The 27,770-nt window shown below is 36.7% G+C and overlaps 1 protein-coding gene across 3 annotated transcripts; it reads right to left on the bottom strand.

The window, feature by feature from the left end:
- Positions 1 to 27,293, bottom strand: LOC139120732 (xaa-Pro aminopeptidase 1-like). 3 transcript variants are annotated; one of them, XM_070685269.1, is made up of 20 exons: positions 27,178 to 27,293; positions 22,614 to 22,749; positions 21,870 to 21,933; positions 21,254 to 21,358; positions 20,412 to 20,452; positions 13,508 to 13,559; positions 12,813 to 12,959; positions 11,883 to 11,978; positions 11,099 to 11,180; positions 10,524 to 10,704; positions 9,885 to 9,929; positions 9,159 to 9,245; positions 8,357 to 8,407; positions 6,583 to 6,641; positions 5,254 to 5,403; positions 4,773 to 4,833; positions 4,295 to 4,364; positions 3,897 to 4,073; positions 2,163 to 2,338; positions 1 to 1,238 (listed from the first exon to the last, which is right to left on the bottom strand). In XM_070685269.1, exons 2-20 carry the CDS (start codon positions 22,728 to 22,730, stop codon positions 1,119 to 1,121), a joined length of 1,881 nt encoding a protein of 626 aa, XP_070541370.1. In that variant the 5' UTR covers positions 22,731 to 22,749; positions 27,178 to 27,293; the 3' UTR covers positions 1 to 1,118. The 3 variants fall into 3 exon arrangements, with proteins under 3 accessions (XP_070541370.1, XP_070541371.1, XP_070541372.1); XM_070685270.1 differs by lacking the exon at positions 27,178 to 27,293 and adding an exon at positions 26,629 to 26,823; XM_070685271.1 differs by lacking the exon at positions 27,178 to 27,293 and having other exon boundaries at positions 21,773 to 21,933; positions 22,614 to 22,682.
- Positions 27,294 to 27,770: the final 477 nt, after the last annotated feature.

The raw sequence follows: 27,770 nt of genomic DNA, 5'->3' as shown, positions 1-27,770 counted from the left end.
TTGGTGGAGATATACATGCATTTATATCATAGTAACAATTCTACAGCTTGCCTTGTGCTGATTTGGTTAGGATTTCTTTGCCTCTAACCAAGAAAACTGTATTTTCTGTGACAAAACTTTTGATTATTCACAGCCTGTGATACATTACTAATCATGTGAAAGTCACATACAACTATGGAAATATTGATCACTGCTTCAAAGTGTGAAAATCAATGTACTTACATGTAAGATGTATAGTTATCATGATACACACTGATGACGGAGAGATACTTGTTCATTGGCTATGGGGAGTTAAAAGCCATCAGTACTGTATTGCTTTCTTTTATTCTGATCAATGTGTGGAACCAAAATAACACAGAGATCAGATAGTTATGCTACGAGTAGCATTTCGTGATACTTTTTATGTATCTTCAAGGTCCATGATGTTCATCAGACTATTTTCATTTTCTTGAAAAAAGACATTTTGCGAAGTACTTCAGCAGATACTATACTACATCTGAATATACAATTTACACAAAAGAAAAATATTAATGTAGCTCTGTAAATTCTATGTGTCTATGAGTCTCTGAAAAATATACAGTGACAATCATTGTGGGGCAAAAGTGACATGATTTACACTGAAAAGCTTGTTTTGATTAATGCATAGCTGTTGATCAAACCTGAATAGTTTCTAAGTTCAAAATTATTCTACACTGTAACAGTGCTCAAATCTTATACATTTATTTCAGTTAGCTATAAATGTAAAGAAAAAACTCATGACAGTATAAAAAACCATGGCTAGAATATGATTCTATATAAAACATCTTTGTTCTTCAACTGTAGGGATCTAACATTCCACAGGGAACACTAAGGTCATGTTTTGGCCATGGACTCTCAAGTTTTTTCCAAAACTTATAACATTTTGCCAAGACTGCGTTGTTTCGCAGACTATCACAGTTAAATCTTATCAGATTTTGTTCGCATTCATCATGCTACTCTTGAATATAGAATAAAATGGTATGTCTGATACTAAGAATTTGTGAACATTGAACAAAGTTTTAACAAGCGTTGTCTGATATGTGTGATTGAAATTTTGGAGCAGTAAAAAGTCAGTTTTGTTTTTTCCTTTCTACATACTATCAACCCAATGGTTCTGTTTCTTTCATCAGCCATTGTAAAGCATCTTTTCTTCCTTGTTCCTGGAGAGCTTTACCAATCACATCTCTGCACACACTGTGGTAATTATTCAACCAGGTGATCTAGCCAATGAGAACAGAGATTGAATCAAATCTTAATAGGTCATTGCAAATGAAAAGATCTAAAATGGCATTGGAGAGTCTTGGCATATCAGGCAACTTAAAGCTTGTATGCTGTCCATACCAACATCAAGTGAAATCTACACAAATTGGTCTTGGCAGTTGCCATACATGTTAACAAGCCAAGTATTTAGTTCATTCATATATAGCGATATTGTGGCACGTAAATGAAGCCAAAGGGAGGTCAAAATGCTAGCATGATAGCTACTTGTCAGCTAAGCCAAAGGGAGGTCAAAATGCTAGCATGATAGCTACTTGTCAGCTAAACCAACTGATGAACACACAATATGTATGCATATACCAAGGTGTACGCCACAAAGACACTGACTGACACACTGAGTTTGAAAGCTTGTCTGGAAACTGTGTTGCTGTCACAGTCATTGGTGACTGTAGCAGTGCCTATTTTGAATGAAATTAGTGTGGCTAATCCAGCCATATGTCAGGGTGACTAGACATACGCTGAGTTAAATCCATAAGCCCTCTACATTGATGCTATTACAGATTGTAATGACAATGTTTGTCAGTTGCTGGTATAATATGCCACCAATTATATTATATATATATATATATATATATCATAAAAGCAAAGTCTGAAAATGTTTCCCAAAAAATATTGCAACCACTGATGACAAGACACATCCTTCAAACAATTTTAATGTTAATCATATCCGTCTAGTGTGTGTATGAGCTTGATAAAGTAAAATGGGCATTAGAAATGTCTAATATAAAAAATATAACCATGATTTGGTTTGTGATATATAATCAAACAAAAAAGTTGACAGCAAGCTGTTTTAAAACACTGAAACCAAATTGAATGCTAATTAGCATACAGCCAAACACTGGAGTTGAGAAATAACTAGTGCTTACCTCTTTCTCATTGAGAAGTGTTGGCTCAAGCATCTTGAGTTGAACTGGTACCAGGGTAATGGGTTCAAAGGTCAAAAACCCTCTGTCTTTAAAGTTGTGTTTTGTATCCGCTTTTGTAACAACCACAAGGTTCTCCAGACGAACACCAAATGAGCCATCCTCATAGAAACCAGGTTCTGTAGAATAAAAGTGGTCAAAGGTCAACATAAATGGAATGAGGATATAAAGAATATTGCAAATGAAGAGGATCTTATCGACATCAATGACATGGACAAAAGTTCCCTCAATTATGGCTGATGAGCAAAAAGGAGGAGAAATATGATTATAATGGGAACATTCCTTGTTACAAAAGATCTAATGATGAAAATTTCCAGGAGCCAGCAGTCAGGGTGTGAATATGGTGACAATCTGTCAGTGATCAGGGTCTGGTAGTAGAGACTGTGGTAGGGAAAACAAAGTTATCATGCTTTGTTTCACACCACAAAGAAATCTGTCAGTGTCAATGGTAGAGGGAGGAGTTGATGACATGGTGATGCTTAACACATTCTTGTAGACCCTATATATTAACACATACACATACAAACCAGACTAACAGCTACATGTTTGATAAACTGATAGATCTGTAAATTATAAATACAGACAGAGACTAGTTCAATTCAAAAAACACTGTAACAAAGTTCATGAAGAAAGAATTGATCTGAAAGCAACAGGCAACAGAACAGGATAGGATGGAGATGTTACCACCTTCCTCTACCCATGACACTGATAGATTTCTATCTCACTACAACACAATCATCAGCTCTGTTCAGTCAAAAATAATAATTATGTCTACCATTGCCAAACTTGTTCAGTTTGTGGTTAACACAGCATTTGGTTTGGAATGAGAAAACATTTCAACTTAGATGCAGATACAAGTATTCATTGTGACTTTGATACCATGAAAAATCAAGAAATTCTTGTTTTTTTGTATCTTTTAACCATCCTTCGACCTTGTGGTTACACTTTGATTGGATTAATGTTGAGTGAATGTGCCAGCCTCTACACAAAGATGTAAGTTTCAACAATGTCTTCAACTCCCTGTTTATGATATCACAAAGATCTGCCTGTAATTTACACCCAATAGTGATATGATAGACTTCTGCCTACTTGTGTGTCAGGTATTGATATGTGGTTACTACGAAAACACTGTAAAGGATGCATGAGGACACTGGCCCAGCGTATCGCCCGACGTGGAGGGCGATGCACTCACATTCAGGCCAATGTCCAAGTGCATCCTTTGTGGTATTTTCGTGATAGCCTTACTATTAGACATCTTACATTCATGACTGGGGCAGTAAAGGGCTGAGTATTGACCATTTTCCTACAATATCAGGATTTTTTTTCCCGATTTATGTCACATATGTAGTGTGGAATGCTATCTTGAAAGTCAATGCCATTCTTGATAGCCTGTGCAGTACATGTACAGAGCACAAGATGTAGTCTGGCACTCATCCAATGGGTCCCTTGAAACCATTCAACAGTGAACGTGCAGATACAGCTGCAGGGGTGGGGGCACCTGGAAATGGTAACTGTTACACAATAGTCATTCCAGCTTTTTTAGCGCATGTAAATTCTATCTTGACGGTAGATGTATAGTAATCTGAATCATTCTTTTTCTCATTAAATAACAAAAACCTCAACTCCAACCAGCATGTCAACAATCTGAACCAGTTTCTGGTTTCACTGACAACCTACCGTCAGAGAAAATCATGTTAGCTTGAATGGCAACATCAGTTCCTGTAGCTCTGTAACTGATACTGCAAGGTCCTTCATGTACATTGAGGAATGATCCCACACCATGGCCAGTACCATGTCCATAGTCTAAACCAACCTCCCACAGATACTGCCTTGCAAAGGAATCCAACTGATAACCTGTCAACAACAAAATTAAATATCTGAACATTCAAATACTACTGAGGTCAAATGTTAGTTTCAGACATGCATGAGAATATCAATACCACAGAATCAATTTGAAGAAATATTTGAAAACAAAACAGGCTTTGTTTACTGAACTTAATATTGTGCATTTTTATTATGATCTGCCAAATTTCTGGGACAGAGTAAATGTAGTATGTGATGTATAGAAGGGTTACCTTTGGTACCATTGGGAAACACTGCCATGGATAATCCAATGTGACCTTTCACCATTCTTGTGTATGCCTCCTGATCAAGAAAATGTATGCTTTTCATCATAAATTTTGTTACTTATAGCGAAGACAATCTTAAATCAATGGAAAACAAGCATATGACAAAATGAACGTACAAAGGAACTGGTAGACATAACAAGTACAGGACAGCGATGACATGGTTTTGGTTTTTACAATCATACTATGTCTCCAATAAAGAGCATACCTCTACACTGTGAGGCTGTACTTGTATGCCCTGAACAGTGTTTGAATTCATAGCACAGACAACACTGGAAAGAGCATCTTTGTCTCTTCTATGTAGTTCAACATACTACATCTGTTTAGATGACCAATGAACAACTCTTGTTACTCTGATTACTTCATATGCAGGGTATGCATTTGATATTTATGGAACTCTTGTATGCTACATACAGAATCAAAGTACCTTTTCATACTGCGTAGGGGTTCCAAAATGCATAGTCCGAGTCACATCAGTGGTACCATCTCTACAGAATAAGTAGATTATGGAGTTATTATTAACATTAATTTATATCCAGTCACTTATTCCAAAATTTCAAAAGGTCATGACATGAAGAAAACTCAGTTGAATCACATATCATTTTTCTGTAAAATTAGTTACATGAAGTCATGGAGACAGTACATCTTTATGTCCTGTGAATAATAACATGTTTGGTTATTCCTTTTCTTGTATTTTGATATTTATCTGAATTTTCATGACACAGGAACACAGTATATCTGTTTTACTTTCAATTTGGTACATGTAGGTTATATCAGTGAATTTGACAGTTGCTCAAAGTCCAAGTTGTAAGAAAGAATACGTTATCTGGGATACCAAACACTATGAACAGAAAAGGCCACCATATTGTTTGTTTATCAGATACATAGGCATGACACGGTATACTTACTTAAACTGAGCACCGGAGTCACAGAGATAAACTTCATTGCAATTCAGAGTTAGGTTTGTTTCTTCACTGGGTTTGTAATGAATGATAGCACCATTGGGACCAATACTAGATATGGTGGCAAAACTAAGACTGACATACTCCTCTTGTTGGCTGGAAAGAAATATTTAAGTGAAAATATTTAACATGAAATATGTAGTGACACGGCCAATATTGACATCAATAAATGGATGAGTTTACTGCTTTATATGTTTTTTCTGCCAGGTATGACAATGAGAGAAACTCTAAGGAGACACATTTAGCAACAATGATTGTTGCAGTCAGAGATAATAAACACAATTATTGCAAAGAAAAAGAAGACATTCTTAATCTAAATGCCATTCCACTGTAACAAAGCAATGCAACTGTCACAAGCAAGCCTGCATCTCTCAGTAAGAGTTAATGGACCATAGAAAAACAAGTGTAATATTTAATACAAAACAGAAAAACAAAATGAAAAAAATCAACTGGTATGGTTCATACTGATTTGAAACAATTTACAGAAAATGTTCACCTATAACTTACATAACATAGTGAACTGTGTTTGAGAACAATCTAAATGAGATCAATAGTATACAACTGTACTTATCAAATATCACATTTATTGTAAAAGCTAGTTTGGACAAGGTTGTTCGTGAAATACACAACAACAACTGCATAATATACACTTGAAGTGATAGGTAAAATGTAAAAAATACTTGTATATGTACTGAAGGCACAAATATCTGAAATGTCAGAAGTGTTGTACAATTAGTGAAAATGACTATGCTACAAACTGGACCCTAGTCATTATCATCACCGATGATATAAAGATGTATTTGTAGGAACAGAGCATACAATCTATACTTATAGGTACCGGTAAATGAATGTCTGAATAAATGCATGTAAACATGGATGCTAAATATTTCTGAGTAATCCTCTTGCAGGTTCTTGAGAATCAAATTTCCTTTTTTATCAAAAACTTGAACAAATCAGCAAAAACTTACCAAGGGAGCATACAATCTAATGTTACATCAAGTGTCAAACTGTTTTTATATGGGAACACGTTACTTTATAGACAAAGTAGTACTACTGGCCATGGAGTACTGCGTTGAGTAAGTGAATTTATACACTTTGTTCTGTTGACATTGGAACCAAATACCTTTACTTTGTGTGAACTTATAGATCCAAATCATGGCATATGCAAGACAAGAATGTAATATCACTGGTTCCACAAAATACATGTATGTAAGTTTTATTTTGTATAAAAACAAGATCTCCATTATAATCAGAAGAATATTGATTCTATCTTACCTTCTGAACTCCTCAGCCTTGTCAGCAGCACTGATCTCAGTCACATGACCTTTGGGTACCTGCCAAATACAAATAATCAAATAGGAAAATGGATAATGCTAAAACGTAACTGTGAAGGTCTCCTATGTGTGTTGACAGATTAACTGGAGGGACATTAGTGGTCCTTGATTTGAAATTTTGACCATTGCAAGACAGATGGCAAGCAGTCATTCCAAATACATTTTGAGCTCACTTTGACTATTCCTGTGTTGTTTCATCGTCTGTCAGAGTTTCCATGATAGCTTCATACATTGTGAGGTTCTCTATCAGACCTCCAGCATAAGCCATGCCAATGTATCATGTCCTTGGACATAGCAAATCCAGATCTGTACTTGTAGGCACTCATTGAAAACACTGCTGCCATATTTTTGAAATACAGTTTTGTTAGCAGGTCAAAATAGCGAGAAGGACATTGCTGTATTTCTGAATAACATGACATAATTCACGCAGGTTGTTAAAGCTACAGTAATGTCAGATTCTGAAATTTCCTGGGCATACAAAGTGAGCAATTTTCTCACAAGTACAAAATAATACTATGCACAGCTTCCATTGTCACAAAAGATGAAAGGCTTTTGCATTCATTGAAATGAAACTGTATATGAACACTGTGTCTGGTATTGTGATGATTCACTTCCACAAGCAACCACATACAGGACTTTTGTTAGCATTCTTTGGTTGTTCTTCCATCAATACTATCTAGTGCTTCAATGGATAAATGAGGATCCTACAATATATGTGTATTGTTCTAAGGAAAACACTTTCTGATTGTGGCATTGAGGACTATGATTTGAAGAACTGTTGGAGAGCTAACCCATCATCTTTGCACTGTGAAAGATGTTCTGCCTATTGTGCTTGCAACCATAGTAACTGGTGAACATCTAGTTGATTTGGACTATTAGGGACCGTCTCAGATTGTCGCAGAAGTTCAAGAAACGAAATTCCTTCGTTTAGATCAAAACCCCCTCCCCCTCCCCTAAACGAAACTTCAAAAGTGCGAAATGTTCATGTCAGCCTGGGAGTACAATGTTGCATTTTGCCATAGCTACGAAAGACGTATTCCCCTTGCCACATTTCAATTAAAGTAATCGATCAGATTTGAGAACTAAAAGGGCATTTTACCGCATAAAAGTTTCATTTTATCTTACTTTCCCTTTTTGCACCTCTTGTGCTGTTCTTTGTCTTTGTGAACACGCAATTTGTACTTGGTAGGGGCGGTAAATAAGCAAGAAACTTTGACAAGGGGGCCAAGGCATGTTCAATCATATTACAACAACTATGACCAGGTGCATATAGTGAGAATAAAGACATCTAGTGGTTAGAGCAGACACTTATAAATAGCTCATTTAAAAATGATACTTTTGTCTTTGCATAATTTGATGAATGAAAGGTTTAGGATACAATGTTACTATCGGTAAATTGTGTTTGGGGCACGAACGAGATGGGAACAGTTACAAATTTGTTTGCACGAGTGTGCAGTTTTTCTTTAATTTAAAATAAACACACAAAACTTGTGATCACAAATAAAAGTGCGAAAGTGAAGTTCACTAATTGAATGGAGGTCAAACCCCCTCTCCCCTAAACGAATGAATTTCGCTTTTTGAACTTTTGCGACAATCTGAGACGGTCCCTTTGCAGTGAGGAACGTTAGCTTGGTAAATGGTAAAACAACTGACAGAGAGTAAATCTTTGTCACAGAGAACTGGTTCAATCTTTGGAATAACTTAGATTTACTTGCCTCTTTTTCAAGCCATGCAAAAAATTCACACAAAGCAACTGCATCTTTAATCTGTCAAACAAAAAAACTATGATATTGTCACTATAAATGCATTTACCTGCAACAAATAATTTAATCATACAACTGAGAGGATCCATAAATATCATAGATATCATTAGTGTATAGTTTCTAATAGTGTACTTTACAGTAAGACTATTTAGTCAGAAAGCCTCTCCAAGTCTACATGATGGAAGACTTCGCATCAGCCAGGCATGCACACAACTCAATTCACACTCAAAACATGCATGACCATTGGCTGATTAGTAAACTTAAGTCAATTGTAAAACACAGTTGGATCAGCAGAATTACTATCTTTTGTCATTTAGTCAAATGTAAATAAGAGAAACATAAAATGGAAGAAAACTGGCTTTGGCTGTAATTTTACTGGAAGATACCTATGAGATATATTGTTGAAAAATTTTAACTAACAGGGAGACACTTCACTGATAGTAGTGTACTTCAAGTCTTGCAAGTTCATCCATAATAATTTAGAGGTAATTCTTGGAATAAATCTAAATCGGATCATCAAAAGCAAAGTAAACTCTGACCCACCATATTTCATAATGGTCAGTTTTCATTGAAATGCTGAAATAAAACTGTTTAGGTACACCAGCTAAATAGTGAAAGGTTTATGTCATAAACAACATAGCCTAAACACACTACTGTTACAATTATTGACTATGTGCTACATTCAGGAAAACACTGAAATTTGGATGAGTTGCTGGTACATGTACTAGTATGTATTAAGGATTTGTAAACTTACATGTGCGTTTCTCATTCCTTGAATCTCCACTTCATTCTTTATAGCCTTGGCTAATGCAATGGGAGATGATTGTATTATTCTTCTTCCCTGCAGAATAAACAATGACTTTTAGCTCCAAATTTACTCTGTACAAGGATTCTACACACACATCAAGCACTATTGATGTGTCTGTAGTCTGGAATTTTCCCCCTACCAGTACTCCCATAAAATAATCATCTGAGAGTCTATACAAAAAGATGAGTTCATGTTAACACTAAGTATTGTTTTCTGGACGCAGCATTGAATTTTCCCCCTCTACTGTCTATGATTATTAAAACCAAGGAAAAATAAATGAGTGAAAAATCAAGCAAAATTTGCTAAATAGAGGATTGTTTTACTTCAAAGTAAAGGTGATCATTTTTGACTCACTGGGAAAAACATTAAAATGACAACAGTATTGTACAGTAGTTCCATGACATTAATTAATTAGTTCATGTTTGCTAAAAGAACTAACAACATAATGCTAATTTCCTAAAACTGCAAAAAGTGACTGCACTAGACCTGTATCTCCATATTCTTATTTTAACAGCTAGGTCAAACAATCTAAAGTAATTGCCAATTTATGGACAACTGTTCAAAAACAATGTACTGCCACCTCCAGACCCTGGCATAATCAAGTGAACACACATGGTGATACTTGTGATGCTACCTGAGTAAAAACATGCACAACCTGGTTGAGTGACTTACCTTAGGAATGATGTTGATCAATGCATAGCTTGATTTGGAACTGATCTGAAAATGTAAATGATATCAATTATTCAATCTAATGGGACATGACATTCTTCACTTTGCTTTTGTTAGCAAGTCAAGATGACATGGATTGCCCCTCTGTATCAGGAAACATAAATTGTTTCCTCACCTTTCAAAATTTACCACAGAACAAGTTGATAATGGTGATGATGTTATGCATCATTGAAGCTCTGTGTGTGTCAATGGATCAAGTGAGATCTGTGAGATATCAAGTCAGTTACATGTATGTCCAGCTGTGTCATCAGGAATATCTCTCAAGTTGAACTTGTTATGTTAAAGTACACTTTAATAGCCAAATGTCTTTGGGATATCCATACACACGCACTGGCAGTATTTTATGCATATCACACAAAATGAAACTAGCTCATCTCTTCTCTGAAGAGCAGCAACTTATAAACTTTACATGTGTTCATAATTTCTGACTACCAATTACCCACAATGCCTTGTTGTATCTAGAATCCGCAATGTGTGGCAACATCTTCAACCTTATTTACACTTGTCCCAGGAGCTTTAGTAAACAGCAATACAAATGAACACTAAATGAAAGTAAGTAATTACTTATATTAGCAGACTCACCCATGTTCTTGGTCCGATATCACTTTTTCCATAAATTGCTGCCAGGAATGACTGTATTGACTGGTATGGATGAATTTCCACTGACATATTCTGACTTCCATCACCATTTTCACTGCTTGTCTTATCAGCTCTCAGATGTCTTTTGATTGCATCAGTCACTTTGCTTTCATCGATGAAAAGACTACAGATACAAAGTGTTAAATTCTCATGAGTTTGATACCCTATCAGCTCAATTTCTTGTAGACGTGACCATTCCATTTGAAAATGATAGAGTTACACCAATGTGTGGTATTGGATAGGTAGTGAATTCAAACTGCCATTGGAGACTAAATGCTTATCTATCTAATTTCCTAATACATAAATAATATCTAGCTTTATCTTCAGTTACTGTTCCAATGCCAACCAAAGTTTCACAAAATTTAGCTTATTCACAGCAGTTTTTGTTTTGCCCATTTCATATAGATGTCCTGATTGTCAGTTTGAATTTACATATACCGGTAAATAAAGTAACAGTATCCAAGTCTCAATGTCACCATGTATTGAGGAAACAGCAAGAGATGTATAGAAATACTTACTGAACAGAATCTGTACCAATGACTGCATAGGAGAAGAACACAGGATTGTACTCAATGTCAGATCCACGGAGATTAAACAACCCTGGCAAGACAACGGAAGCAAATCATAATTACGCCTGGCAAATTTTTGATGCCATGATTGGGAAAAGACTTATTATTGATTTGCCTTTTCTCTCCTAATATCAAGCTAAGTCACAAACTATTAACACTGTTAACTGACATACACACATAAAACAGGCTTTTTTCTTATTGCCAACGTTGGCACTGAATGGTGAACTTGTCATGGGCAGCAGCAAGTTCTTCTCTTGGACTTAACCAACTTTTTATATGAAGATGTACAAGACTGCTACAAAGTGTTCAAAAAAGAGATACTATGGAATTTGTTTTTCCATTTGCTATAAGGCTGAGAGGATTACCATTTCAGAAAACACTCTCGGTACATGTAATACATTAGGTAAACAACTCTAAAAACTGTGTAAGCTATTGCTGATAGCTTGCAGTTGGATGTATTTTGCCACAATGCCAAGAACAGTCAAATGGAAAGATAGCATAGTACCTGGACTGGTGGGGTTAAGGAAACGTTGGAAGCTCACAGATAATGACTGGCCTGCATTCATCCAGCAATTTTATGTTGTTATCAATGTGGAAACTAAAACTTGGAATAGGGATTTACAAATATACTTACTTTGGATTCAAATGAGAAAACGAGATCTACATGTATAGTAAACCATACTGTACACAAAGTTCTAATTTTCAATCAGATTACTTTATCCTGAAAACTTACATGCCACTTCATCCAAGGCTGTTACGACAAGGTACTCTGCCATCTTTTCCTTCATTTGCTTACGAATATTAATCACTTTGTCTTCCCATGATTCACCTGAAAAATCAAGATCATTGTTAGTTTTCCAATCAAGATTGGGAGCTGCCATATAAAAAGATGGTGTGTTTAAACAGAATTTTACCTCCACACTGAAGAACAGCTTCATTAGTGTGTTCTCGCTGCCAATTTTGCACATCAATAACTCAAATTTTGGTATACTGCAGACATAGCTAATTTAACAAACCAATGACTTAAATATCAGTATAGGACAGACTCAACAAATTTAGAGAACTTACTAAATTGACACAACAAGTTTAGAAACCTACAAGTAACAACTAGACATGTTGAACTCAAAAATGATATAAACATACTGTTTCTTTACTATTTTTCTATAAGTCATGATTTCACATCCTTGCATATGCCATGTACTGCCTTCTCAGTTTGTACCTTTGGGGGCTTTCCTGCCTGTGCCGTCTTGAGAAAATACACAAATACAGTATGAAAACCATCAGATGAGAGGCCATATTGAAGATGGTTGAAGATGTTATTGTGAATGTATTTGACTGTGCAGTATAGTGAACTGCTAGTTATAGCATTGGTAAGTATCCTCTACAGTGAAGTGACAATAAATGTAGAACATCAGATGTTGTAAGGTGTGCTAAGCTATTTAACAGAGTATGAAATGAACCACTTCCACATTAAAGACTGAGGGGTATTGCCAATGCCAAAGTTCAGGAGAAATATCATTGATTATTGAGTACAATGGACATGACCCATCTCAGAAGATCATTTTGAAATTAGTCAAGAGTATCACCAAAGTTGATATTTCTACAAATTGATGCATACACTTATCTACATGAGATAAGTATACCATGGATAATGTGATCTTACCGGCATATTTCATATCTAAGACTTGTACTGGAGCATTTGGTGGGAGAGGTCTTTCATCACCTGAAACTATATCAACCAGATTCTGATTGACAGCTACCAGAGTTTGTCCGGCTATTTTCAAGTGTTTTTGTATCTGTTTCCATTGCTCTGTCAGAAAAAGAGACAAGGGCTTGATAACGACATAGTACATGAAAGTACAAAGAAATGTATGCACTGTTCTCAAAAATGCTAAAAACCAAGCACACATGATAAACCTAGGACCCTATACTTCAGGACATTCAATCAATGTGTTCCAGTCAAGCCTGTATGTTTGAGAATCTATGGCTATAAGGTGATACCTGAACAAACTTCTACATACAGAAACAAAGTATATCACCTAGATGGGTGGTTATTAAAGTACACATATTTATGTATTTAACCATCAAAAGTTCATTCATTGTGGATATAAAAACACCACACAGTCCCTATTCCAATGCATTGATTTATACAAGCAGTGTACCAAGTCAGCTATTCTTTCTTGATCATTACTGTAAAAAATAAAAATTTAACTGTATTGAAAGTAAATTTACATCAGTTAAAAAGTAACTAGTTTGAAAACAAACAAAAAATCTATTGGCAGACATATATACAGACATAACCATCACATATTTGAATACACAAATAAATTTGTTGATAAAATATTTGATATTTATTACCATGGGATAACAGGAAAGGATCAACTCCAACTCTTGAACCTTCCGGCAGGGTCTGGAAAAATGGACAATAAACTCAAAGTTTGTGATGTTCCACAAAATGAAACAGTAGAGGATTGAAGATGTAATGTTTTCTGAAGACTTTGGGGACATAATGTTACACATTAAATGAGTGTTCAATTATTATCGATGAGGGTTTGCTGGCAAATTCTCATTACAATTTGTTGAAATGAAGGACTTTTCATCTACTGAATGATCTTTAGTTACTCCTTACTGAATCACGGCACAGTATGAATATTCCTATAAATTCAAAATCGAAGGTAATATCAGTGTCTATTTGCACAGTGAACTACTTTGTAAACATGTTTTTAGGAAGACAAACTGCCAATAGCACAGAATTAGTGAGAGATTCTGTTACGTGCAGAGAAAACGAACAAAAGGGTGAACTCAGCAGTTTCCGTTTAAACAAAATTTTTACGAAAACAAAACTAATTGCTAAGTCAGGGATAGAGTACAAGCTTTAAAAGTGTACAGACTACTTATCTCAGCTGGGACGGCAAAGCTCCAGTCTCAGAGTTGTAACAGTCAGTCGGATGAATGAACAGTCCTTTGGCTTGCAGGCTTGAAGCTGCACAAAGTCCACAGTATAAATCCAGCGTTGGCAGTGAAGGTCTTGAAAAGTCTTGAGAATGACTACTGCTGGAGTTTAGTAACACACAAGAGACACGATCCCAAAAGTCTCACTGGAAGCTGAGCACGTCCCTTTTATAAAGGCATATAAGAACAATCTAGAACTTTTATTGACATGCTAATTACTGTTCTAAAATTATCTCCCTTACACAACTAATCAACTTTCCAGAACATTCCAAACATGACTAATTGAATTCAAGGTTGTGAGGTCATCAAGGGCAGTGACCTTGAGAATGTTCTAGACTAATTGAACTCAGGTCATGATGAGTGTGGGGGGAAATGACCTACATAACACACCCCCTCTTCAAAAAAAGAAAATTTTTCAAAGAAAAATCTTTCTTTTACAAATGTAATCTTGAAAAGGATTTAAGTACTCAAATTTTGTTTTACTCTAAAGTAAAATTTCTTGAAAGTGAACAATAATAAACTCTAAATACGAGAGAGACAGTCTGCAATTAAATTGTCTCTGCCTTTGATATGTCTAATGTCAAGATTAAACTCCTGTAACATTAAACTCCATCTAAGCAATCTCTGATTTTTGCCTTTAAATTTCTGCAGAAAAACAAGAGGGTTGTGATCAATATAAACCACTATTGGCTGATTTGAAGAAGTAACATAAACTTCAAAATGCTGTAAAGCTAATATCAAAGATAAACACTCTTTTCAATTGTAGAGTAGTTTCTCTGGGATTTGTTAAATTTGCGTGAAAAATAGCAAACAGGATGATCTATACCATGACTATCCTCTTGCAATAAAACAGCACCAGCAGCCGTATCACTAGCATCCACAGCTAATTTGAATGGCAAAGTGAAATCTGGTGCAGACAACACTGGAGCACTTTGCAGTATGGCTTTAAGTGTATCAAATGCCTGTTGGCATTGCTCTGACCAAACAAACTTTACTTTCTTTTTAAGTAAGTTAGTCAAAGGCTCAGTAATTGTGGAGAAATTTGGACAGAATTTTCTGTAGTAACCAGCCATACCGAGAAAGCGCATCAGTTGTCGTTTGCAGTTTGGTATGGGAAAACTTGAAATGGCACTGATTTTGGCATCAACAGGTTTTACCTCACCCTGTCCTACAGTATGTCCGAGGTAAGTCACCCTCGCCCAACCAAACTCAGATTTGGCAAGGTTGACAGTCAACATTGCTTTACTCAGTCTCTCAAAGAACTTCCGCATGAGCTTGATGTGTTCCTCCCAGGTGTCACTATACAGGATGACGTCGTCAACGTAGGCTGCACACCGTCTAGCCCGGATATGACGTCGTTGATCATCCGTTGGAACGTTGCCGGAGAGTTCTTCATTCGAATGGCATCACCTTGTACTGGAACAATCCGTCTGGTGTAACAAAGGCGGATATTTCACGAGCACGATCCGTCAGAGGGACTTGCCAAAATCCCTTCAGTAGGTCAAATTTTGTCACATACTTGGCTTTTCCCACTCGGTCGATGCAGTCATCAATCCTCGGGATTGGGAAAGTGTCTGTCTTTGTTAAAGTGTTGACCTTCCTAAAGTCCGTGCACATACGATAACTGTGATCTGATTTGGGAACAAGTATGCACGGCGAACTCCAGTTACTTTTACTGGGTTCAATAAAGTCATTGTCCAGCAGGTATTTGACTTCTTCCTGGAGATATTTTGCTTTTGTTGGATTCAGTCTGTATGGATGTTGTTTTACAGGCTTACTGTCCCCAACATCAACGTCGTGATAGATGACGTTTGTCCTCGTTGGAACATCTTGAAACAGGTGTTTATATTCATGGAGCAGTTCTTTCACCTGTTGTTGTTGTTCTGGCTGGAGGTGTGCCAACTTTGTAGACTCCAGCTTCTCCAGGATTTCTGAGTTCTGAAGCTTGACCGAGCCCAGCTTTGAGTTTAGAGTATTATCACTCAAGTCAGTTTCAGTATCACTATCTTCATAATGGTTTGAACTGACTGCACTGACAGGCTGAGTTATAGTAGGATTATCCCTATCCAAATATGGCTTAAGCATATTTATGTGACATAGTTGTTTTTGTTTCGCCTGTCAGGTGTTATTATGATGTATTTAAATCACTCAATTTCTTATCGATTAGATATGGCCCAAAGTAACGAGCATGGAGTGGTTTGCCAGGAATTGGAAGTAGAACAAGAACTTTTTGACCTGGTTCAAACTTCCGTTTTGAGGTGCTTTTATCATATTGATTTTCATTGACTGCTGAGATGACTCAAGATTTTCTCTGGCTAATTCACATGCTTTAGAGAGTTTCGTACGAAAATCTGACACATATTGCAAAATATTCAGACAATCATCATCGTCTGATAGGAATTTCTCTTTAACGAGCTTAAGTGGGCCACGGACTGTATGTCCAAATACAAGCTCAAATGGGCTAAAACCAAGAGACTCCTGAATTGACTCTCTAACAGCAAAGAGCAAAAAATGAATTCCTTCATCCCACTGTTTCTCTGTGTCAAAACAGTAGGTCCTAATCATGTTTTTCAAAGTTTGATGAAATCGCTCAAGAGCACCCTGACTTTCTGGATGATAGGCGGATGACCTATACTGTTTAATGCCTAGCTGATCCATTACTTGTTGAAAAATCCAGACATAAAGTTGGAGCCTTGATCGGACTGGACACATTTAGGGAGGCCAAATAAAGTGAAAAATTTGACTAAAGCTTTCACTATAGTCTTTGTCTTTATATTTCTCAGTGGTATGGCTTCTGGGAACCGAGTTGATGTACACATAATTGTCAACATGTACTCATTTCCTGATCTTGTTTTGGTAGGGGCCCAACACAGTCTATTAGTATCCTACTAAATGGTTCTTGAAATGCAGGAATTGGCTGTAAAGGGGCCTTTGGAATGGTCTGATTTGGCTTTCCTACCATTTGACATGTGTGACAAGTTTTACAGAAATGTGCTACATCCTGCCTGAGATTAGGCCAATAAAAGTGACTGAGAATTTTATGATAAGTTTTCCTGACTCCTAAGTGACCAGCCCAGGGAGTTTCATGGGCCAGGCGCAATATTTCAGCACGGTAGGGCTTTGGAACCACAATTTGATGTTTTATAGCCCAATCGTCATCAACCAAAACATCTGGAGGTCTCCATTTACGCATGAGAATACCAGACTTTGTATAATAGGAAACAGAGCTATCTGAAGTTTTACCTTCATCATCTACCCTGTCAAACAAAGACAAAATATCTGGGTCTTTGTGTTGTTCTGCAATGAGATTTGATCTAGAAAATGTCTGACTTTGGTCAGCAGAAGTTTTACTGGAAGTTTCAAATCCACGAGGGATAACGGAATGATCCGTGTCAAACACCTGACTGAGAAAGGTGTCATTTAAGTCAACATCTGTGACATTATTTTTGAGAGTATTTTGATTCTCAGAAGTTTTCTTTGACATGGCTCGAGTAATGGCACATGAAGGAAATAAATCGGGTATCTCTTGTTCAATTGGCTCTGGATCCTGATCTAAAGTAGGATTATCAGTCACAAGTGGATTAGTAATGACCTTGTCCCCAGCAAGGTCGTTTCCAAGAAGAAGGTGAATCCCTTCAAAAGGCAAAAAAGGCCTAATACCTAAAGCCACAGGTCCAGAAACAAAGTCCGAAGACAAATAGACATTATGGAGAGGAACAGGAATGTAGTCATTACAATCTACCCCCTTAATAAGAACTTTAGAACCTGAAAATGACTTTTCAGAAAACGGCAGGGTATCTGCCAACAAAAGAGACTGGGAAGCCCCGGTATCTCTTAAAATTTTGACAGGGGTAGCGGAAGAGAAATCACTAGAAAGTGATATAAAACCATTATGAATAAATGGTTCGAAAATACCCATAATGCTATCTTGAGAAGAATTGACCTTGACCTCATTAATTGGGGATAAGAGGGGTTTAACCTCAGAAAATGTGTTGCACACATTATTAGACTCTAATTGAGTTGATGAAGAAATAAAGCCGGTGGGCTTAGATCCACTTTGACCACTTTGACCTTCACGTTTTCTTTTCAATTTGAAACACTCTGACATTAAATGGCCGTCTTTCTTACAATAATTACAAGAAAGTGTACCGAACTGTTTGTCAGAAGGAGATTGAGACTTGGGATCTGATGATGTGGAAGTGTTACTTGAACTCTGTGAACTGTTGTCATTTGATTTTCTACTGTCCTTTGAAAAATTCTTGGATGAAAAGGACGAGTTAAATTTACCTGCATTGTTTCTGTATGAAAAGGACTGGGATGGTTTGCTGAGAAATGAAGATTGTGGGTCAATGAATAATCATCGGCCAAACGTGCAGCAACCTCTAATGTATCTGCCTTTTGTTCATTGATAAACGTCTTGATGTCACTCCGGATGCACCTCTTAAATTCCTCAATCAAAACAAGCTGTCGTAATTTGTCATAATTCTGACTGACCTTTCCGAAGAACACCAACGATCAAACAGTTGTTCTTTTGTTCGAGCAAATTCAACATAAGTTTGGTCTTTCGCCTTCTCACAATCCCTAAATTTCTGACGGTACGCTTCAGGCACCAACTCATAACCCTTGAGAATTAATTCCTTCACAGAATCATAATTTGAAGCCTGCTCTACTGACAACTGAATGTAAATTCTCTGGCTTTACCCACCAAAGCACTCTGCAAAAGCATAGACCAGGACTCCTTAGGCCAATCCAGACTCTGAGCAATTTTCTCAAAATGAAGGAAATATTTATCAACATCCTTTTCTTGGAAAGGGGAACTAACCTGAAATGCTTAGTGATGTCAAAACTGTCTGAAGGGAAGAATTTTCCTGACTTCTAAGCTCTAAACGTCTCATTTCTAACTGCAGTCGGTGTTCTGCTAATTCTCTTTCCTTTTCTTTTTCCTCTCTTTCTTTCTCCCTTTGTCTTTCTTCCATTTGTAATTCTTTTTCTTTCATTTCCAATTCCCTCTCTTTCTGTCTTTCTTCCATTTCTAATCTTTCCTGCCTATCTTTCTCTCTCTGTCTTTCTTCCATTTGTAATTGCATTTGTTTTTCTTTTTCTAATGCCTGTCTCTCTTTTTCCATTTGTAATTCTAGTTTCTTGATCTCCAAATTTGTCTGCATTTCTAATTCTAATTTTCTTAGTTCAAAGGTAGACTCGGGCTCATAATCTTTCAAGGTGGATTCCTCAAATTGGCCTAAATTAACTAAATGTTTTGCAATGTGGTACTGTATTTCCCGCTTGCGCATAGATCTTTTAACTTCTACTTTAAGGAAATTTGCCAGTGCTATGAGGTTGTCTTTTCTGAGGGAATTAAATGTGTCCTGATCAAGGTCATCCATAAATTCGTCTGGTTTAAATTCCGCCATGATTAAATTTCGCTGAGTTCACAGTATACAGTAGTTTTGAAAAGGCTGGCAAAATGTTGTCAAACGGCTCAAAATATTCGTCTCCCGGACGAGCCCCCAATTTGTTACGTGCAGAGAAAACGAACAAAAGGGTGAACTCAGCAGTTAACGTTTAAACAAAATTTATTACGAAAATAAAACTAATTGCTAAGTTAGGGATAGGATACAAGCTTTAAAGTGTACAGACTACTTATCTCAGCTGGGACGGCAAAGCTCCAGTCTCAGAGTTGTAACAGTCAGTCGGATGAATGAACAGTCCTTTGGCTTGCAGGCTTGAATTTGCACAAAGTCCACAGTATAAATCCAGCGTTGGCAGTGAAGGTCTTGAAAAGTCTTGAGAATGACTACTGCTGGAGTTTAGTAACACACAAGAGACACGATCCCAAAAGTCTGACTGGAAGCTGAGCACGTCCCTTTTATAAAGGCATATAAGAACAATCTAGAACTTTTATTGACATGCTAATTACTGTTCTAAAATTATCTCTCTTACACAACTAATCAACTTTCCAGAACATTCCAAACATGACTAATTGAATCAAGGTTGTGAGGTCATCAAGGGCAGTGACCTTGAGAATGTTCTAGACTAATTGAACTCAGGTCATGATGAGTGTGGGGGGAAAGACCTACATAACAATTCTAAGAAGTTTGCAGACAATAACTGTATTACAATTAGTAAAATAAATTATGCTAGCTGTCACATCGCAAGCTGTTAATAATTGATTACACTCGCAGGTCATAGTTCAAAATGTACATTGCTCTATGGTTACGTGATTCTAAATGATTTTCAGTAACCTATTCCATACATAGCTGTCTTTTAGCTGACACCAAAGCAATCGACCCTTGACATATTTCACACTTACCTTAACCAACCATTCTTCTTGACTTGGTGTGTTTGGCAAACCTAAATGTACATAGGATGAACATAAACAAATATTCTACTGTCTTAATTGGTAAGTGCTTTATTAATAACCCAACCATTGGTAGTAAAAACAATGAATGACGTTTTGTTTTTATCGACAGTACTCCATCTAGTCAGGAAGAGTTCTGTATTTTCCTTTTATTTTAGCTATCTTTCTTTCAAGCATAGCTATCATACAAAGAGGGTTAAAAACTTGTCATGTGTCAAGATAAAATCAAACATGAATGACGCGACAAAAGTCAATCTATGATAACATAAATCAGACCACATGTAGTGAACTGAGGATTGTGCATGACAAACAAGTGTTGAACTCTTGGAACTTGAAATTAGCACGAGTTTATAGATGCAGACGATAATTTTCACCATGCCACAGCCAATCAAATGTTTAGATTTTAAATTTTTGTTATTATTCACCGTTCAGGACCTGAGCCTTCTGGTTTAGAAAATAAACCCTGGCAAAAGTAAATAAGATGGCGATGGCTGTATTTTGACGATGTACATAGGGTAGATAGAATGTAAATACTTAACTGATGTGATTTCTGGTATGTAACCAAAATTTACAATTATATCATAATATTTTTATTCAATTGACACCATGTTTTGGAGTTGAAAATTGATTAAGATAATTCTAGTTTTGGAGAAACAATTTTAAATGAGTGAGTAGTCTTTTTAATTTCACTTGGTGTGAAATACAAATTCCAATACTAAAACAAGAACTCAGATACAATGACAATTGAACAAAATTTAAAAACACTGCAAGGGATTAATTTACATTTTACTTACCATGCTTCATAAGTGTCCAATTCTGATCCATTTGTTGCTCAGCTTGTAGAAAATATCGGCTGTCTGTCCACATCATGGCATGTGCCGTAGTTACAATGGCAGATCCTGGTAATTTGAGGAACAATAAAGTTATTGAAAGCTACACAACTTGGTTGACTTTATGAAAATGTAACACTAAACATTTTACAGCCACAGAAGTTTAAGACGAGATGGATTTACATCAGTGATGTTTGCTTTGGTTTGGAAACACAGCAAATATTCTCAAGAACATCAGTAACATTTTGCTGTCCCTTACATTTCTTTAGCAGATTTGGTACATCACTGGCAACTGTGGTGAAATGATTTGGATTCTAATTCTTGTACTATTTTAAAATGTTGCCATCCAAAAATAAAAATGCCATACATGGATGTACATGTATGTGCATGTGGCTATATATCCATGGCACAATCTCAGAAGTTTCTTGTCCAAAATTTTTCTACAATAATTTTCATGTACCTTTACCCAACAGCTGCCTTTACCTTTAGGTCTGATTCACGTACATGTCCTACTGTTTGTAGATTAAAGATGAACACACTGTTAAGAATTGTATTAACACTGATGTGGGTACAAACTTACCAGCAGATCCATTGAATCCTGATAAGTAACCACGCCTTGTATCACAATCAGCAACATACTCACTCTGAAACAAACATCATTACAAACAAATCAGGTAAACAAAGGAATAAACAAAAAAAATAAACATAGCCTCTTTCTCAGTATCAAAATATTACAGCTCATACTATAGCAAGAGGATAAGTGCCATTTGTGACAAATAATTTTCAACATGTCACATGTAACAGAAATGATATAGGACAGTGAGTATATTATGGGTAGCCTTCCTAATAAGCGACAGATTTTATATAAGACTTACAGCATAATCTCTTCTCTGTGTACACATGTATGTAATAAATTATTCCATACAGTATACTTTTAATCTTTTGCAAGTTACAGTTGAATTTCCTTGAGAAGAGACAATTGATTGCCTATTTCTCCAACATGCTAAACCCCTGTGTGAAACTTACAACACTCATTAACACATCATATATAATCACATATGGCTTGTAGCAGGTCTGTATAACCTGGGTCATGAAATTGCAGACATACAACTTCCCCTAGCAACTATCTCTGAGGAATTTGAGTATTTTACCATTACCATAAACAAGTGGATATTACAGAATGTTTTCACAAAATGAATCATATTTCTGCAATAATAGCAGTGGAAACAGAGATTTCTGTTAACATATCAAGAATGGATGATAAATGTAACTAAGATTTCTACCTACTTTTATCTCAAGATATGACTTGATACAATCAGCTTACCTGATGGGCATCTCCTGAAGGTACAAGGTATGCATGTATTGGTTCATTTACATACTGCTTATTTTTCATCAATTGCCGCAACTTTCCTAGTAAGGCTGTGCTATTTTTGGCTGACATCTTGATAATTTAAGTATTTCTGTAACATAATAGAACAGATGTAAATGGTTTCTCTGAAAGGCATTGAACACAATTTGATAATGCCAAGATTTCCAACAAAGGATAATTAATTGATTTGTGTACTTGATCTATGTGATACATTTCAAAATATAAGTTTTCAGTTTTTCTGACAGTTTTTATGTATCATCCATTAAAACTACAGGTGAACTTGAAGCAATCCTTTTGCTTCCATAACTTAATGGCACTCAGTATGCAAGTGTGAGAAGGTGAAAGTAGTACAAAAGTGCCACACCTATAATTTATTTCTCAATTCAAACTATTGAATATTTTCTGACGTACAAAACATCACTAAAAAATACCCAATATTACCAGTAGTTTGTACATGTGGCATCATCCCTTACAGTACTAATTTAGCATTGTGTTGAAAGAAAACTAGTGGTTGAAAACAATTCTGGGTGAACAGAAACAATTAAAATCGCAAGCTGCAATTTTTGCATGTGATAACCAACAATACTTTTATCCATTATATTAAAATCCACAACTCTTACAAGTACAACTACCGGTACATGAGTACACAATCAGTAGAGGTTATTGTTATTCTGTGCAGTTTTTTATGAAAGATTAGCACATCATCATAGTTTTTGTGAAGATTCATAGGTCAACCATTGCTTTCTTTACACTTCACACACAAGACCAAACAAGGTTGCCTCCAACCACTGTGTGGTTTTAAGATTGCTATTGGTGTGTACATCAGTATATTCACAATTTCTTTAATTACGATATATTGGCCATTTTAACATTAAATGAGATAGGGGGACATGGCATTTGGTTCAAGAATTCAACTGGATCAAAAAGTCACACAATATGACATGGTAGTGAAATTTCAAAACATTTATATTGTATTATGTATCAAGTATTTGAAGTTACTGTCCAAGATCACATCTGAGGACTTGCTGTTCAGGTTCAGTCTCAGTGAGATTTGCATTGTAAAATTTCTAATTTGCTTTGAAATTCTCGCCTAATATCTTGTGTAAAATTATTTGCCTTTGATAAACCAGTAGGTCACCATCTGTTTACTATTTTTAAATGTCAGTGAATAAAAATATTGCTGTAAATGAGATTTGATACATTTCAGTGTTAATACTTTATCAGTATTCCAGGCATCTGGGCATTCACACCATCTTAATAGAGAACACTGAATACAATGTACATGGTAAAGAAACAACTTGCTCATTGATGACATTTCTAACAACCAAAACAAATATCTGCGTTCTCATCAAGCCATTCTTATTTGCAATGTGCAATCCAGACACCTTCAGCATATACAATCGCAGTGAAGGCAGCCAATTCAGTAATGCTACCAGTGATCGAGGGCAGTTCTAAGGGCAATAAATTGCTGTCAGAAGATTGTTGTCTTGTGTTCGTGTGCATGTAGGTACAGTTACTGCAGTGCTTGTACCTTGCCAGCTGTATTACTTAAAGGCAGAGCCTCCCTTTAAAAGGACGCAAAGCTATGGTGGTGTTCATTGTGTAAGTGGACACCAAACAGACAACACGCGGGCACACACTCCAGAAAATGCTGATTTTTAGTTTTTTTCCGGCCGCAAAAACGCAGACAGACTGCCAAGCGGTCAGCGTGAAGCCGCTGCCGATCAAACTCTGTGGTTATATTCCAATTCTAATGCGACTGGAAAACTTTTTTTTAGGAAATTCAAGTGTTGGTGGTGGGGAATCAATGACCGTTGGCGATTTGAACCGACCGTCAATCAAACGCTTGTATAAACTCTGTTTGCAGGATTAGCAAAATGTGACAAAAGGTTGAGATCAGTTTGTGTAATCAATGTTATAGAAATCAAACATCGTACTGGCCAAGTGTTAGACTGGGAGGAGAACTCCACTAATGCGAGAACCTGGGATTGAAAGTTGCGGCTTTAATGAAGCCATGAATGAGTGTAAGGCTACAACTAACGACAGGAAGTGGCCAGAATGCTGAAAAATATGTTTAGATTCATGGTGGTTTCACATGTGCATTAAGGTCATCATTTAAGATGACGCTATGTACCTGGAATCCCCATCAAGCTCCCCTTCATATATACACGCAACTTTTGTATGTTAACCATATGGTATAAGCTTACTCACCTATCGTATACCAACTTAACCTTCAGTGACAAGACCAAACTACCATACAGTACTTCTAACCACTAAAATGAATGTACCTTATTACAAGAATGTCACATGCCTCTGTTATCTGATTAAAATCAGATGTAGATATAGGTTTACTTCAGTTTTTTTCACCAAAGCCTTTGTTGGCATATGTCAGGGTCTAGAACCTGACGCTTCAAGATCTAGGACATTGATTTGCAAAATGTTATGGTGCCACTCCATTGTATTCACACTTGTTTATCAACAGTATAGTTTCATCTTAAAATTAACATTCACGTGTGGCTCTTCATAGCAGATGTACTGCCTCGTGCTTTCTCAGTCATTTCCAAAATTTTCCCACGTGTCATTTTAATCCCAATACCACCTGGTCCAAAAAACTTCATCCAACTCAAGAACTTGCCACTACATCCTTAGCTAAACCATTTTATCCAAAAACTATAATCGGCCTAAACTTTGCTGTTATCTGTCAGATTACAAACAATCTACCAATAAATTGTACCATAAATCATTGTGATATGGACCTTTTACTGAAACTCATTCCCAGCACCAAACATTTTTTTTCTAACGACAAAATGGTCTCAAAACATATGTAATGTGATGATATTCTACTGTATACTAGTATTGTAAAGAACAGTTTCATGATAGTTTGGTTTAGATTCAGCGTAAAGGATTTGCTGATTGTGATGGTTGAATTCAAATCTGGCTCGCCTTCACTCACTTCATCCTGACACTGTCAATCAGCTAGCCCCAACCCTAGCACTTGCTACATACCATCCGGTAGAAAAACTATGCAGCAAAACATCTTGAAAGGCATCTGAAGAAAGTGTAGTATTTATTTTGAAGCATTGAACGCTATGTAATGCAGTAGGTTGAGTTTGTCAGGATGGTTTTGGGGAAAGGAGTCTGTAACTGAAAATCGTCAATTAAAAGCAAGGAGAGAGCATGAATAGTTTGTTTGGTCCTACTAATTACTGCCTATCACTGCCTGTTGGAAAATTAGCCTATAGATTACTGTTATCAGTCAATATTTCAATGCCACTGACCGGTGCTATTCACAAAAACTAAGGAAATGAAAGTGAAAATGAAAGTGCTATTTTTTATACCAGTAGGTTGTGCTGATTGGTCAGATCCAACAATGGACCTACATGATCTTGTTGCCATAACACCATGCTCTATTGTATACGTGGGTCCAAATATTAGCCCAAAATGAAACTACTCTACAACTTCAAAGTAGTGGCAATTTAATTTTTAACATTCAAACCTATGGTATATTGAAGCTTCAACTGTGTTTTGGGCAGCGTAACCATGGCTAGGATTCTCCATGCATGGTGAAACTGTGTATTAAAGATCATAATTAATATATTGTAAACTGTCAGTACTTCATTTATGTTTGATCATCGTAACTACTGGTTTCAACATTTTGCAGACAAACTATTATTTTGTGGGTTTTTACAAATAAAAGTGGTCTATGGCATTCATATATTGACTGATTACAGTAATTGATAGGTTAATTTCTAGACGAGTAGTAATTAGTTAGATCGCAGTTTGTTAGATTTGAGCTTTTGAACAGAGAGGTCCAGTTGTCAAGAAATCAAAGGAAGTATGATACATTTAAAAGAAGCAGACATGAACCATTGGCGCATGCAAGAACTGAGAACGCCGATTGCCCCATCTCACTAAGTACTGTATACAGAATTTGGCGTGAATAATATTGATAAGTGACATAACAACTTACATTACAACACGGTCCTCAAGAAAGCTTCCCCACTGTTGTATACTGGTACATGTACCAGTGTACCGCCAGTTCCATCCACAGGCATTCGACTCACTGCAAGCAAACCGTCACTAATGCAACCAGTAAGAAAATCAGTGACGGTTTGCTTGCATTGCAGCGAGTCGAATGCCTGTGGTTCCACCCACCGAGTATAAACGGTTTCAGTTGACCCCAGTTGACCCCAGCGCCAGCAATAGCGTCTTTGACACAAACGACATGCCTGCACAGGCGCTCGGCTGTCAGTACGTACGGCCCTGTAACTGCAATATAAGACTAACTATATATAATAGTTATCATAGTGCCGTACATAGCTGCTTAGGGTGAGCTGGGCACCTGTCTCTTTGAGTTTGACGCCTGTAGCGGTGTTCACACAGGCGCGACGTGACGTGCTTGAAATGCTTACCAACCAACAAAGAAGCGGTGGATCACACGCCTTGTTTACCACGTCTGTGTCGGAAAATTGCAGGTGACTGCAACTATGATTTACGACAATTCTCATATAATAGTTACCTGTCTTGTAAACAAGTGGCGTGTCTGCCACGTCGTCTGTCTGCTGTCTGTCACGTTTATCGCCACTGAGCGGCCATATTGCGTTTCCAACAATGCATTTTAACTTCCTGCGAAATGTCAGGGCGGTGAGGGGGTGAGTCATGGGTTGGGGGGGGCCGGGGGCGGGGGAGGGGAGGGATACAAGATACAGGTTCAAAATCTTTTTTATACCAGGATCACAAACTTAAATATGTACGAAAAATAAGACCTTCAGTGATGAATTTAGAAATATCGCAGTATTAAAACGTTACTGTTTCATGTAATGAATCGTAGACGGTCGAATGAATGTAGTTCACAAATAAGCCAATGACAAAGGAAAAAGTAGGCCTAATCATGAAGCTGTTCAGATTGGCAGACTGAAAGCAAAATCTAGAGGTGCTGATTTTAAAGTTGTCGGCTTCTCTTGCTTTGAGAGAATGTGGTGTACAAATCAATGAACAAAATGTGACAAATTGAATTGGGAATGAACAATTGAAAAAAGATGACGATGGACAAGCAAATATGAAGAACTAGTGAAGAATGTGCAATCTCACTCCAAGGGAAACGGTCTGGTA

The sequence above is a fragment of the Ptychodera flava genome, chromosome 20 (assembly GCF_041260155.1).
Source record: "Ptychodera flava strain L36383 chromosome 20, AS_Pfla_20210202, whole genome shotgun sequence".
NCBI lineage: Eukaryota > Metazoa > Hemichordata > Enteropneusta > Ptychoderidae > Ptychodera > Ptychodera flava.
Note: the sequence above shows the minus strand (reverse complement) of the source record. Positions and strands in the feature narration are given on the sequence as shown.

Excerpts from the sequence above, each read along its gene's own strand:
- LOC139120732 (XM_070685269.1), bottom strand. The coding sequence starts at position 22,730 with ATGTCAGCCAAAAATAGCACAGCCTTACTAGGAAAGTTGCGGCAATTG. Across the intron at positions 8,408-9,158 it reads AAGGAATGAGAAACGCACAT|ATTAAAGATGCAGTTGCTTT; the intron begins GTAAGTTTACAA and ends TTTGTTTGACAG. Across the intron at positions 4,365-4,772 it reads CCCCTACGCAGTATGAAAAG|GAGGCATACACAAGAATGGT; the intron begins GTACTTTGATTC and ends TTTCTTGATCAG.